This window comes from Schistosoma haematobium, chromosome 3, assembly GCF_000699445.3.
Source record: "Schistosoma haematobium chromosome 3, whole genome shotgun sequence".
Classification (NCBI taxonomy): domain Eukaryota; kingdom Metazoa; phylum Platyhelminthes; class Trematoda; order Strigeidida; family Schistosomatidae; genus Schistosoma; species Schistosoma haematobium.
The window spans coordinates 24,759,269-24,773,702 of record NC_067198.1 but is presented as its reverse complement, the minus strand read 5'-3'; the positions used below and the strand labels follow the sequence as shown (position 1 = coordinate 24,773,702).

The 14,434-nt window shown below is 32.1% G+C and overlaps 1 protein-coding gene across 3 annotated transcripts; it reads right to left on the bottom strand.

The window, feature by feature from the left end:
* Nucleotides 1-1,345: 1,345 nt before the first annotated feature.
* Nucleotides 1,346-11,051, bottom strand: MS3_00005328 (uncharacterized protein). 3 transcript variants are annotated; one of them, XM_051213382.1, is made up of 9 exons: nt 10,944-11,032; nt 10,752-10,778; nt 10,617-10,712; nt 10,513-10,583; nt 9,118-9,205; nt 8,939-9,080; nt 6,024-6,226; nt 3,922-4,079; nt 1,346-2,497 (listed from the first exon to the last, which is right to left on the bottom strand). In XM_051213382.1, exons 5-9 carry the CDS (start codon nt 9,190-9,192, stop codon nt 2,347-2,349), a joined length of 729 nt encoding a protein of 242 aa, XP_051069357.1. In that variant the 5' UTR covers nt 9,193-9,205; nt 10,513-10,583; nt 10,617-10,712; nt 10,752-10,778; nt 10,944-11,032; the 3' UTR covers nt 1,346-2,346. The 3 variants fall into 3 exon arrangements, with proteins under 3 accessions (XP_051069357.1, XP_051069356.1, XP_051069358.1); XM_051213381.1 differs by lacking the exons at nt 10,513-10,583; nt 10,617-10,712; nt 10,752-10,778 and having other exon boundaries at nt 6,024-6,127; nt 10,944-11,051; XM_051213383.1 differs by lacking the exons at nt 3,922-4,079; nt 10,513-10,583; nt 10,617-10,712; nt 10,752-10,778 and having other exon boundaries at nt 10,944-11,021.
* Between the last annotated feature and the right edge of the window lie 3,383 nt (nt 11,052-14,434).

Here is a 14,434-nt window from a genome sequence, read left to right as displayed (position 1 = left end):
ATTAGTTTAGGGAGTTTGTTAATCATTTAGTTACTAAACAATGAACTTGATCATTAAATTCAGTTGTGTTAATTTTTAATCAAGCAGGAACATTTATGGTAGTGTTACTATATCAGTAATGTATAATTTACCGATGATACTTTTACTTTATTTGTGAGTAGAAACATCATTACAAACTTCGAAATAGAAATTAGTGAATAAAATCTCTTTAGAGGTATTTAATAATAATAATAATAATAATAGCCTAAATAAATCTGTGATGGAAACTATAAAAACTAAATAAGAGTTCATTAAATATAACTCTCCTGATTCTTATAATAATGAAGACTAAATAACTGTAATTCAGAATCTCTGATGCTCTTATTCTACTCTTTTCTGTAGTGAATTGTTAGCCGTCTTTCGACTGTATCAATTTAAATCTTAAAAATATCTCAAGGATGTGTTACACTTTAAACAGAAACATCCTCACATAACGGGAAACTACTTATAACAGTATAAAGAGGTAGATCCCATCAAGGAGAAAAGCATATAGTAGATCAACAGTTTATTCTGTATTCTTCGCACAGAACACTGTGGCATATACAAAAATCCTTTAATCAGGAAATCTGCTCTAACAAACACACAGATCTGTTTTTGGCTTTGATAAATAACTTAATAGAATTTTTAACGAAAACAATAATATGGACAGAGAATTCTAAATTTTTCTGAGAAAATACTTGTTTCTACCTGATCCTACAATATACTCAGATCTTATTCTGAACGCTTTCATACATATACTGACACTGAAAGTTCAAACGTACCAAACTAAACGCGCTACGATTTTATTTATTAAATATGCGGACAACATGTATAACAAATGGCAGTAAGTGGCCTAGTCAATTTCACATTACTACAGTAATTTTTATTTTGCATGATTCTCACAATTGTTCATTGAGTCATTCTAAGTTGTGTTTTCATACTTGAATTGTTAATCTTTCATAAACGTTCAAGAACACAAATTTTAATGACTTTTCTTTCACTGCAGTTGAACTGATAAATCTTGCAAATTTAACGCTATATTCGTTTCCTAAGCTAGAACTATACAAAGACCTGAACAACGAGAGAGGACGCAAAGTATGCGAGTACTTTACTCCAAGGTTCATTTCAATACAGAAAATATAGGGTTTTTATAATATTTTTAGAAGTCCTTGGGTTGCACGAAGATTCTAGAATGCTACTAAACATAGTAGCTTCTTAATGTTTCCTGAGCCTTCCTTGTTTTCTGCAAGAAATTTTCTGGATCACTCCAACAATAACTATACTAAAACGAGCTTTGCATACACAATGAAAATCGAAATTGCTAAGGTAAAAATATATAAATAAATATATTAACATAAAAGCAGTAAAACATCTCCAATAATAAATTGAATGGTTACTCACAAACATACACATAGACAAACAAATGAATGATCAATAAAGTTCAGTTACACCATTATCATAAATAAGAAAAATTAAATTCAACCTGCAAAGAAAACTAATAATAATAATGAAGAGATTAAATCGGTTCGTCAAAACGGATACTCTATTTTTATCTTTCAAGTAAGTAAACACATGTTCGCAGATAAAAATATGTTTGTTTGTTTTTCTTTTTGAAAAACAAGGACAATAATCACTAGTTTATTAAATCACACAGATTAAAACAACAAATGAAGCGAGATAAGAAAAAGAATTGGATGTGAATAAAATCATTTTTCCCAACCCATCATGCCATAGACACCACATGTTGAATAGGTAAACATGTAAAGAAGAGAATTAGTATTATAATGCTTACATATATGTTGACAAAGTTACAAATAAAATTAAAAAAATATTCACAGATTAAACATAGAGAAAAGAGTTGAAGATGTACAGATATCAATGACCGGAAAATAGAAGTACATATTTTTACGATAAAAACCACAACGACAACGACAACAACACGAATAATAAAATCTGAATAGATAATTGTTCAAAACATTATCTGATTTAATGATAATAAACATTACAATGTATCACAAGATCAAGTTAGTCAAAAGAAAATTAGAATAAAGAACAACGTATAATGCAAAATAATCAAACAGAAATACATCAACATATAACAAATTGAATAGAACTGAATTATAACAAATAATAATAGTTGGTTTGAGTATAGTTATTGATGATTTCAAACACATTATTACATGACAAAATGAAAATGAATGTTTAAGAGTGAAGAGAAGCAGTGAAAGCGATCAACTGATCATAGTTCTATTAAAATATTAAATACTATTACATGAATTAATAGGTTTAATTCATGTGATTATTATTGTTATTCATTACGAATAGTATTTATTCTTGTAATGCACGATGTTCTGGAGATATTGTTTCTGTACGACGATAGTTTGGATTTTGAGTTAAATAAAATATTAAACCACAGAATATTACCAATACAACACCAAGTAAATTGCCAATTAATTCACCAGCTTTCAAAACTGGATAACTAAATAACAAATAAATAGATAATTATTATTGGAAAAAAATATATATATAACAATTAAATTGATATAACTGTCGATGATTTACGTAAAGAAATAATTGGAAATTATGTTCTAATTTTACTCACAATAAGTATGGGTCTACTTTACAAAAGAATTAAGAGCTACATTGTTTATGTGGGACATTTAAAGGTACTAACCCGGTGTGCAGACTGATATTTAAGAAATGTTGTCTGAGCCTGGGAGACTTACTGGTTGAAAACCGATGATTGGTTCAATCTCTACACTACCAATCCACAATAAATTGTAGGAAATAAGATGTCTGGTAACTCATTAATCATTATTTGACATAATATCGATTTTAGTAGTACAAATTTTCTTGTTAACTGGACTACTTTTCATCAGAAACATACGTGAAATTATCGACTTATATATGACTAAATCACAAACTGTAAATAGATGGTTTTTTAAATCCAGTTATGTAATATACTTTATTTTACATTTGAACTGTCAATCTTCTAACTTAAAACAGCACGGGAGATATATGTCAACTTTGTTTTATAAACCTAACTGCAACTTCAACATCATTACATAATACCTAGACAACCATACTATGATGAGGTGTTCAAACTTTTGGATAACACATTTTCAACCGTGAGAATATTACAATCAAGTTTGTTAGCATATTTATTACCTCGTGACTTCGAAAGGACAAAATAGATTATAATAGAACCAGTAGAGCGAAATGGGACAAAGTAATTTGAAAGTGAAAATGAACGGTGAATAACCACTGTTAAAAATCTTTTAATACACAATTTTCAAAAGTTACAGGTGAATTAGATATAAGACGGTAACTTGTGGCAATAGTGAATATTTTTCGCTGAGTTATTTACTGTGATACTTATCTTACTAAATTAAGAATAAAGTAATTAGTCATTCATAATGAATATACAGCTTACTAAAAATGTGCATCAGCCCAAGTTCCAATACCACATCAATTTGACATGACGAAATTGAAAATAAATACCAAAGGAGCCGAAATAACGATAATATCAATGATCGTGGAAGGATGAAACATTTGAGAACGTATTTCAGTGAGAAGGTATGTATTCGAGACATAAAATGTACAAAGTAACATTGAAGACTAACACTTAGTAGAAAATAAACTGCAAATACATCTGAGCCATTGCGACCAATATGAATAAACTTAGCTTTAAAGCAAACTTTTTGTATACAGAATAATAATATTACTCAGTTGCTTAAACTGAAATAAATGGAGTTAAGTCTTAACCTAAACCCTATATAGTAAAAGTTAAATCTCTTCTGAAAGTACCATTGAATAAACGATATAAGATTTATTATTGGTACTACATATTATAAAAAAACGAAAAAAATGGGTAGGTAATTATTTCTTTGAAATGACACTTACGTTTTCGAAAAAAAGTTCTTCTCTGTAATCCCAGAGATACATACACCAATCACTAGTAAATATAAAAAACTGCCTAGTGTAACATGTATGGGAAGAAGTTTACTACGAGCAACTTGGGGTGTCTGGGGTACCAGAAAGCCAATTAAACCTGCAACCCACTAAATTGAACCAAACCAGAAAAATTAGTAGATTATGAAATGAAATGAAAATATGGTCGACTGAAATCCACTTCAAAGTGCATCGCTTATTTTGAAGATTAATTGATCTTTGGGACACTTAATTCATAGAAACAGAAATATTAAATCGTCCACTAAAGCTGCTAATAGTCATTTATGGAGTACAACATTGTTAGTGTTATTTCGATAAACTAGAGTGACTATCGACAAAAGGTTAATAGTTTTGATGAGACAAAATCTACATATAAGAAAATGATACAACTGTCTGTTCCACCTTCGCTAAATAAAGTTGGATTTCAGTCAGAAATCCTGGCTTGCTTGTAGTATTCCGACCATTCACTTCATATATTATTAGGTTGTATGGGCTATTTGAAACATACAAAGAAGAAATATCGCCTCAAAATATTCTTGACATAAAATGTTCAACTTACTATCGAATATGAGGTTAAAAAAGGCAAGTTTCATATCATCTATTCAATGATTGTTTGAAATTTATTAATCATACTCATTGCCCTGATTAGCTTATATCCTTTCTGGGTATAGTCTCATCACTGAAGCATTCCATTGACTGAAAGATTATATTGTTCATGTAATTTTTTTGGTGCAGTGGAATAATTATTATTAAACTGTCAAACTACTACATTTTAATGGTAAAATCTACAGGCAAACGTACCGAACATCAATGGGTTCCTTATTGCACGACTTATTAATAACTGTTATCATCCCTAAACTAAAAACATAGTACCTCTGGACTTCATACAATGGAAGGTAAATTAGATGGGTTTTAAATTAATTTAAATGATTAAGGGTGTTCGAGGGGATTCATCATGAGTCATCTGACCTACTGAAGCTAACTCAGTACTGACACTTTGAAAGACGTTATAGATGACGTTTTAACTCAATCGAAGATTGATTGGACAAAGTATCAAGAAGTCGACTGTTACGCTTCTTGAAAAAAGGTTTTATGCCGTTATGTGCAGAATAGTTTTTAACATCAACCTAATGCTTTCAATTTATGCAAAGGATAAGCTGTCATAACCGTTCCTTTATATGCTCATTTACAGATTCACTTATACTTATAGATTAAGGCATTTCATTTCTAAGTGTAGCCCCGTATATATATAATTATACAGAAAAGACAAAATAGACATGACTTCTTTATAGACTACTTGAATGTTTAAAGCAATTTCACTAAACTCATGAAGTAACTACTTTTGCTTATCGAGAACTCGTGAAATTCGTAACAAATGTACATTTTCAACGCTTATACACCACCTGGATCCTTTTGACACAGTTCATTATGACGACAATAAAATCTTATAATTTTTTGATGACTAGATTAAAAATGGACTTTTGAAAAGATTATTTTTCACTGGCATTTCATTTAGCAAAGATATGGAATAAATGGAATCTGGCTAGCTGTGAAATCCAAGATGCGCGTTTCGTCCTGTTTGGGACTTGTCGGCAGGATGTACTTACATTCCGGAAAGGATGTTCACTCAGGATACCCACATGCCAACCATGGAGATCAGATTTTGGTCAATAGGATCAACGACGGGATAATCCAAAGTATTTCTTATTGAATTTAATAAAGATATTGAATAAGAGTCAAATGTGATCTAATCACCTTTAATTGTATGTCTTCTACCTCTTTCTGTAAGTCTATTATAATCTAACGTATATCCAGTTAAATTATTGATGGTTTATCAGTCATTAGCCAAGAGCAACATAATTTTAACTGATAAGCATGAGAACGGTATAGCTGCCACAATAGGATAACAGTGTACAACATTATGACCCCCTTATTTAAAGCACGTAATATCTTCTCGGTGTTACATGTTCGTGATTTAGTAAAAAAAATCTTAAGATTTTCTACAACCACATATATGAATAAAAATGGATGTAGATCTTCATTATACGCCTTACCTGTAATCCGAACACTATAATAGCTGTTATACCTAACCAACTGTGAAGACTGTATAAATTAGGTATTAATAAGGCATTGTGCATATCAAACACCGCTTTAGTTCCTAGAACACCGAATAAGAATGCAAGAATATGTAGGACAGCATGTAGAATTTTAATTGGTAGTTTTCGGAATGATCGAAATACACGATATACTAAAATTGCTATAATCAATTTTTTTAAAGAGAGAAAAAAAAACATTATATTCAGAAAAAATTAAAATATTTGAAATAAAACCACTGACAATAGGAAAATGTTTACAAAACAAACAGTTTACATAGTTATCTGCAAATTGTACAATAAAAGCTAATAAATCAAAACGACAGAGAGTTATCTAGTAACAACTTATCCTGCCCATAAATTTTACCGGATTCTAAATATTAATAAAATACAATATATTACTGGCTATAATAAGTAGCCAGAAAACGCATACATTGGTCGGTGTGTACATTGATTGAGATCATGATGAAAGTGGTGTTTGTTACTGCTGAATGGAACAGCATGAAAGAGGTACACCTGATTTTCTATTATGGAAGAAAGGTTGTCTTGAGCCACTGAATGATTAAACATCAAAGACAAAACCGCTAGCCAAATGAATAGATTTTTATGTAATAAAATAATACGCTCATATATATAATATAAATACAACATAAATATGATAAAATGTTATAAGGGATAGGAAGAAACGAGCTTTTAATTCACTCATTCTCTAATTAATTAAAATCTCACTGTTAGGCTTAATCTGGCATCATATCATTTCCAGAAGACACAAAATGATCTATAGAGAGAGAGAGAGCTTCTTTGTTATTTCAGCTAACAATTGCTCAATAGAAACCCAGTTCTAGATATTTTATATGACTGAGAAGTTTCTGGAGTATGATACAACATTCAAATATTCAAGGAGCACAAAGTGTTGTTGTCTAGTGAGGAATCATAATTTGTCACTAGTGAAGGGACCAGTTACCAGTAGTACTGGATAACCGTGTGAGGATAAGAATAGACTACAGAGCTGTTTGATTTCGACTTGCAAGACCTGGAAATATTGGACACGGTTGATGAGGGGTTGCAAGCATGGAGTATTTGTCAGTCTCAAACTAGAATGAATCATGCATTCGTAGGTTTTTGTTTTTCAACGATTTCCCAGCTAATGACACTTTATGATGAAAACTGGGGAAATCCTAATTATTTTACTTTAGTGAGTCAACAACAGGAAAAGACTCCCAATTAGTCGTCTTAGAATGCTCAAAAGTATGGCAGTTTTGGAACATCATGATATGAGTAGCTCTCAAAGAATCAACAATGAGATTGCAAGAAAAATCTCTAAAGCATATAACAACACAGAAATCGTTTTTACGGTCAATTTAGTCCAGTTATAAATTATATGATGATTTTATTGAGAGACAGACCAGTTCTTTACAAGCCGGACAAAACCACACAAAAGAAAACAGATTGGGATGTTATACAAAATTCAATGTATAGTCCAACATCCAATTATATCTTAGACGTAAAAGTAAAAAGGTAAGTTGGTATGTAATCTATGATAATCTGAACATACAATATAAAAAGTGGTTTATTATTTACACAACACATTTAAGAAATACTGATCTTTAAACATTACACTTTTGTCTCCAAATATTTTAAATTTTTACATTGTACATTAATTTCACGTTCTTGCAATAATAGTGTTGCTGGGATTATAGGACTTTCAACCATTTTTTGATATTAAATGATAACAGCCGATTACCAGGGCAGATATATATGTACAGTGTGACTCATCTCTGTCCACCAATAAGGATGGAATGGACATTAAACTAAAACTACTCTTTCTATACATCACTGATATAACAGGGAAAATACATCTTAAAATCATGAAAGTGACCGATCGATGAGACTTATATAAATCGATTGCTTAGCTACAAAATTATATTTATATTTATTTTCCCATTGAATATCTTACACATGAACATCTTATACTACTGGGGAAAATTTTTCAACTAGCCAATCATTATATGTTTTGGTTTCTGACTGATTGGGAGCTTGAGTTAATGAACCGGATGAATTTGTGAGCAGTAATCACTGATGAAAATTGGTTCACTGTGCACCATTATTTGGTCAGCATTATATTTATTCATCTGAACCACTTATAACCCGTTCATTATTATTGCAAATCATAAAATCCCCGTCAAAATTAATAGCCGTATTTATTTCATATTTGCCATCTGCATGGTATAAATACACTATAACGCACTGTAATGCTTGAACTTCGGAATGATCTGTCACTGGCCAGTTTGGCTGAAATAAGTTTATGTTTTTTGTATTAATAAATATAGTATGGAAAATCGTAATCTAAACTGATAATTTCAAGAGTATGTTTCCACAATATAGAAGTTTAGTTGGTAGAAAACGCTTGAGAATGTATATCTTCTCATATATAGCTTGAAATTTAAGTCACTACTGGAAGTCGTTAGTTATACTTCTAGATATCAAAACGACAAACTTATTTTGAATTCACTATACATACAAATATCTTCTAAATTGTGAGGACTATACTTGGATATTACATTTACTGATGAGGAATGTCATGCGATCGGTTTACCATCGCGATACCCCTCCTTAATGAAATATGACAGATTAGAACCCGTTGGTCGAATCATGCGCCAATAATTCCTATTACTACACAGCTAGACAAATAATATCCTCATAGCATTGTATATACCTGATAACGGGTTTTACCATATACTAACAAACTATGGGTTGACTTAAAACCCATAACTAAATACAAAAACATCTATGATTCATAATAATGGACGAAATTTAAATGAACATGTTACATATATATATCGTGAAGAACATACATAATTCCACATCACACTTACCATCGCCATATAAAAACACTAGACCCAAAACCATGAACAGAGGATGATAATTGAAGACTGTGTTGGCGTTAGTCCAACTAAAACCACCCCAGTATTTTCCCAACCAAACAGCTGTTAAAATGACGGCAAGTAACCCAAAAATCTAAAAGAAAGTTGAGCTGTCTTTATGATTGACAAACCTGTGATATGATGACAAGATAGATGAATGATTTCGAACTTCTAGGATGCGATTCCACAGGGTCATATCTATCCATTACCAAAGCCGTTCTACAAAAAAACAACACAACGAAAGAAAGCTAATATAACAAACGTTTATTATTTGCAAACATATATGGATACATTCTACTGCTCTCAATAATAAACTGGTCCGGAATGTACTGGTCCAAGAACTCACTTTTATAACCGAAATACAGATCGACGAGTTTCTTTAGGTTTACTGTTATTTTTTGTTTTTAATATCGTAATATACTTGTTAATAAGCTGATAAACTGTCACATTCCGAAGATACAAATTTTGACTACCGCACATTAAATGAATAACTTAAATGTCAGCACATTAAACTCCACGTTTTTTCGTACATAAAAGCAGTAAATTTATGCTTACAGACTCCCTTTCCCAATAAAATATATGAAATTTAGAATACAGACACATAACCGAGTCAACGTTGGGGAAAGCTCTCCAGAACGGCCAAATATTGTAGGATAATAGTAGCTATAAGTATGATCCATATAACATGAATTCCAAATCGCAGCATAAATATTTCTATCCAAGTGGAGCTGCGGATCAGTTAATGATGGACTGACTTATGATTCGAACGCCACTGAATACCTTGGCTTGGACATCCTATTGATACAAACTTTTACTGTTTTACTAAGCTGTAATTTTGATCTTATATTTTCGTGCTGTTGTAGAAGGATAGACACTTCTATTCGGCTATTGTTTAACTTTTGGAAGGCCAATTTAGCATTCGACAAACCAAGGGTCGTTTACAGAGTAGGATAGAGAGCTTGAGTCACACTATGATGGTATAAGAGATCCTTCAGTTACGTTTTCAAAGATGATTTAGCAGGACTAACTAAATTAATATTTTGATTCTTGTGCAGTCAATCTAAAGACAATCATTCGGGAGATATGTAATAATTATTTAAATAGGTGTCGATGTAGAGGCCGATCTATTTAGAAATTATGTAACTTTCTGACTTTGAAAGTAACAGAAAACTCTGTGATATTTCTTTCAAATACTACATTGAAATAGTAAAACTATATCATACAGGAGAACCAGTCAGGAATGGGAATAGTTTTAGATACGTACCATTGTTGATTATTAACAGTTTGGATGCAAATCTGGAGAAAAACGTAGTAGACAATTGCTTATCAGTAGGACTGCTCGATGGGAGTTGTGAGAAAGCCCTAGGTTCAAAGCAACACTGAAAGTTATTTTTCAGGGTAGTAATTAAAGTTCGTCAATACAAACACAAGTGAGGTCATTTACGCACAACTGAAGTTTCTGTTAATCAATTTAAAAAAGGACAACCCAACTACCATCTGCGGCGTGCCTCGAAAATGATCCTTACCAGTGAGTAAGCTGCTCGGTTTATTTGTTCGTAACATGAAAAACTCGAAATATAATTCATAAATGATTTAACTATACTAAATAATATATAAACCACAATCTTACTTGATTTTTCTACTGAAAATAAACTAGTTCTATGTGCTTTCCGTTTAGGGGTTTCTCAAGTTGAACTAATTCCCTTCTACCAAATTATTTTTATAACTAATGGACAGGATTAATTCGTTGGACATTACCACAAACCTTTTGTTTCGGCAAGAGTCACGCAAGCTATGAGTAAGGTAACATAATTAAGTAAGGTTTATCGTTTAACGGAAATATGACTAAAACAAAGGTATATACAGTTATATTCTCAACAACTGAACTTTATCAAACATTTAAAACACGCAATGATTACAAACCCAAAGAACAGTAATAAAAAAGTTAAGTCCTTACGAGAATAGATGCTATACTTAGAACCGACAGGTGCGAGTTCGCAAAGTTGAGTATGTCAGCACTCTACGGCAGTATTTTAAACCATGGCCAAGGTCACAACATAGGTTTGGCCTTAGTTTAGTTAGATAAACAAACAAAACCCAATAGAATCATAGTCGTATTACTTTACATTTCTTTTAATAGATCCACACACAAAATTATTGCTATTACGTCTCTAATGGAACAAGGTAGCTACACAGATGAATCTATTTTTACTTGCTATCTAAACTTTTCACGTCCAGAAATTTGTATTTACACGGATTACAACGACCCTCCGTTTAGACTCCGACGAAAAAGCATAAGATCATTACATACATAAGGAACTGTATTTCATCATATTGTATACGCTTGTTTCAACAGTTCCACTTTATTTGTGAAAACGGTTACGTGAAAGTTATTCATGTGAAGCTTGAAATGTAAGTAGAAACCATTTTTGGATAACGGGAAAGGGAATAAAACATATCCAAATACCTAGTGACACAAGTCTTGAACAACCTTGTCTAGTCCTATTAATTTATTCAGTAACCTTGACTTGTGTTAAATTCAGTATACCTGGTTTAAGTACATTTTAAAGTACTTTGGTTATTGAGCGACTTGATTAGACATATACTAAATAATCTTGCGAATATCTTTAAACAATTTCAGTCTGCCTCCAAATTATAAAGCATCCACCTATAACGCATCATATGTACCGCATTAAGACTAGAATTGTATCAATCCAAAACAAGCTTGGTTGATTCGTTGCCACTCATATATTCTTCGTTCGTATGCAACACATTTGATGTTTTATATTGGTCGAATCTTCTTAAACCAATCAATTTATAACTAACCGAACATTTGATATTAGTAGATGCACTATGTCAGTCTATTTTCTCTTTATTATTACAATATCCGTTACCTGGACAATCTCAAGAGAACATTTGCGTGTCAGTGCCAACATTTTAGGACTTCGATAGTGACTTCATTTTTTCACGAACAGTCAATTCTATTTCTCAAAACAGATGAACACAAGTGAAGAATTATTCGGACGAACTTTGTCTTGTTTAAATGAACAGTAAAGGGAGCTTGATATACGGTTCGTAAAACACCCAACCTTAAGCCTTATCGATCACAATCTCTAGTAATATGTCAATCTTATGTACCTCAAAGACCAGTATAAGACCGTTGAAAGTGAGTAAGAAATCTAGATTCAATGAAAGATTCTTAGCATCAGGACAGGAGCGTAAAGACATTGGTCTCATCACACTTAGAGTAGCTAGCTAAATGTTATTTGGGATCATCGAATTATGTTAGATAAGTATGATAATTAGGAGAGTTTGAATTAAAGTACGAACTAACAATCTCAGAAATAACCCAGTCAGATCGAAAAGTACAAGATAAGTACGAACGAATGTTCTGTGTTTGGGATTCGAAATCAAGTATTCAACAGATACAAATGAATCATTAGTTCATTCAAACACCACAATAAGCTGCATGATAATTACTTTGTGTTACACTGAAGGTTCAGTATTGTTAAATCTTCCATTTCGTCTGGACTACATTGAGCTTGATCTGCAGTGTATCACAACAATACTGAGATCATCAGGATGTCAGCGACATTTAAACTAGGGGGGTTGATTATTCACATCACTATCAATACCTGTAGCACCCTTACTTCAACTTTGGTTGGATATAAAATTGCTAATACATGCGTTTGACATTTACATGCATTTTATTATGAAATATCAATATTTGATATGAAATATCAAATAGATATGCGAATTTTGTCAATTATTTTATTTATTTTCGGACATCGTTGTTACACTTTAAAATTCCGACCAATGGCTTTCACGCACAGGCTGTTATAAAAAGGGTTTTTCGGTAAATGTGTGTCGCGTGTAATTGTTCTTTCCGTTATGGACAAGTGTGATGGGTGTTCTTTGTTTCATATTTGAGGATCCTGATTTTCCCATTGTGTATGTTGAGGCTTACTGACAAAGAGGCTTTTGCTACACTAGTTGCCTTGACATGCGTTTGTTGGTTTTATGGGATAGAAGAACTAGGTACTCGACGAATTCAAAATCGTCCAGTCCTTTCTAAGCGGTTCTATTCTCCATAATCCAGTCAACCATCAGAAGAAAGAGAATGGGAGACAGCAGATAGTCTTGTCTGGTTCCAATCTTTAGGGATGAACTTACAATAACTGAGAAGAATTACATTTAAAACTAGACACCCGGATAGGGCCGAAACGGTGAACGTGTGGGATCTGTTCGGAATTAATAATAATAATTTATTCTCAAATAACAGTTTGTTACACGAGGCATGCCAGTTTACAGGCAAGATCAAATTGTTACAAATGAAAGAAAATTTGTGCCTGATGTTGAATTTGGAAGTATTAGCAAACCAAACAGAAGAGTAAATCCAAACATTCAAAAATCGATGCAAATGAATATTATCAATATAGAAGAATTTTAATTTTTTAAAACCTATGTGTTCCGAGTACCCTCATTTATATGGACTACCTAAAATTCACAAACCAAACAATCCTTCACGACCAATTTTATCAATGTGCCGATCATCTAAACAAAACCTGGATAAATGGCTAACAAAATCGTTTGACCCTTTTTGAAAATGTTTATGTAAGTATTCTGTGAAGGATTCTTTTGAAATGATCGACCATTTAGGTGATATTAATATCAAGGAAAAGACAATGTGTTCATTTGATGTGAATTCTCCCTTTAGGAACGTACCTTATGAAAAGACTATTGATACATTATGTGACTACACATATTTAAACAATCTCAAATTTCGTGCCCCTTTAAAAAGTCGTAAAGACTTATTATTATAATGTACTGATTAAGTTCAGTTCACTTGAAGGTGAATACTTTCTCCAGGTTTATGGGGTTGCAATAGTTAGTCTGCTAGGACCATTGTTAGCAGATGTGATCATGGCACATGTTGAAATTCTGGCTGATGACGTAATCGAAAACATGTCACTTTATAAGGGATGTGTGGACCATATCTTAGTTGTTTGTGAACGAGAAGAGGATATGTATTGTTTATTGCATCAATTTGACACTCTCCTAAAGCGTATCAGTCTCTCATGTGAAGAGGAGAAGAACGATCGGCTTCCCTTCCAAGATATACTTCTAAGTAGACGAGATGGCTTAGTCAAGCTGTCCATTTTTAGAAAACCAACATGGACACGTCAATACCTTAATTATTATAGTTATTGCACTGTGCAATACAAACGGGGTTTGATAATGTGCCTTTTCAACAGGCTTGATCGTATTTGTACAAATGACGCCATTGATGATGATGTTAAGTTGCTAAATAAAAAATTAATAGAAAATGGCTATCCTCTGAAATTCATAAATAAATGGAAAGTCCATGGTACAATGAGACATACTGCAGCCTTAGTAAAAAAAAGCCTGTCTACACCACCTTACAATTCACAGGTGATTCAAATAGCC

Excerpts from the sequence above, each read along its gene's own strand:
- MS3_00005328 (XM_051213382.1), bottom strand. The coding sequence starts at position 9,192 with ATGGATAGATATGACCCTGTGGAATCGCATCCTAGAAGTTCGAAATCA. Across the intron at positions 9,081-9,117 it reads ATCTTGTCATCATATCACAG|ATTTTTGGGTTACTTGCCGT; the intron begins GTTTGTCAATCA and ends ACTTTCTTTTAG. Across the intron at positions 4,080-6,023 it reads TTATAGTGTTCGGATTACAG|TGGGTTGCAGGTTTAATTGG; the intron begins GTAAGGCGTATA and ends GGTTCAATTTAG.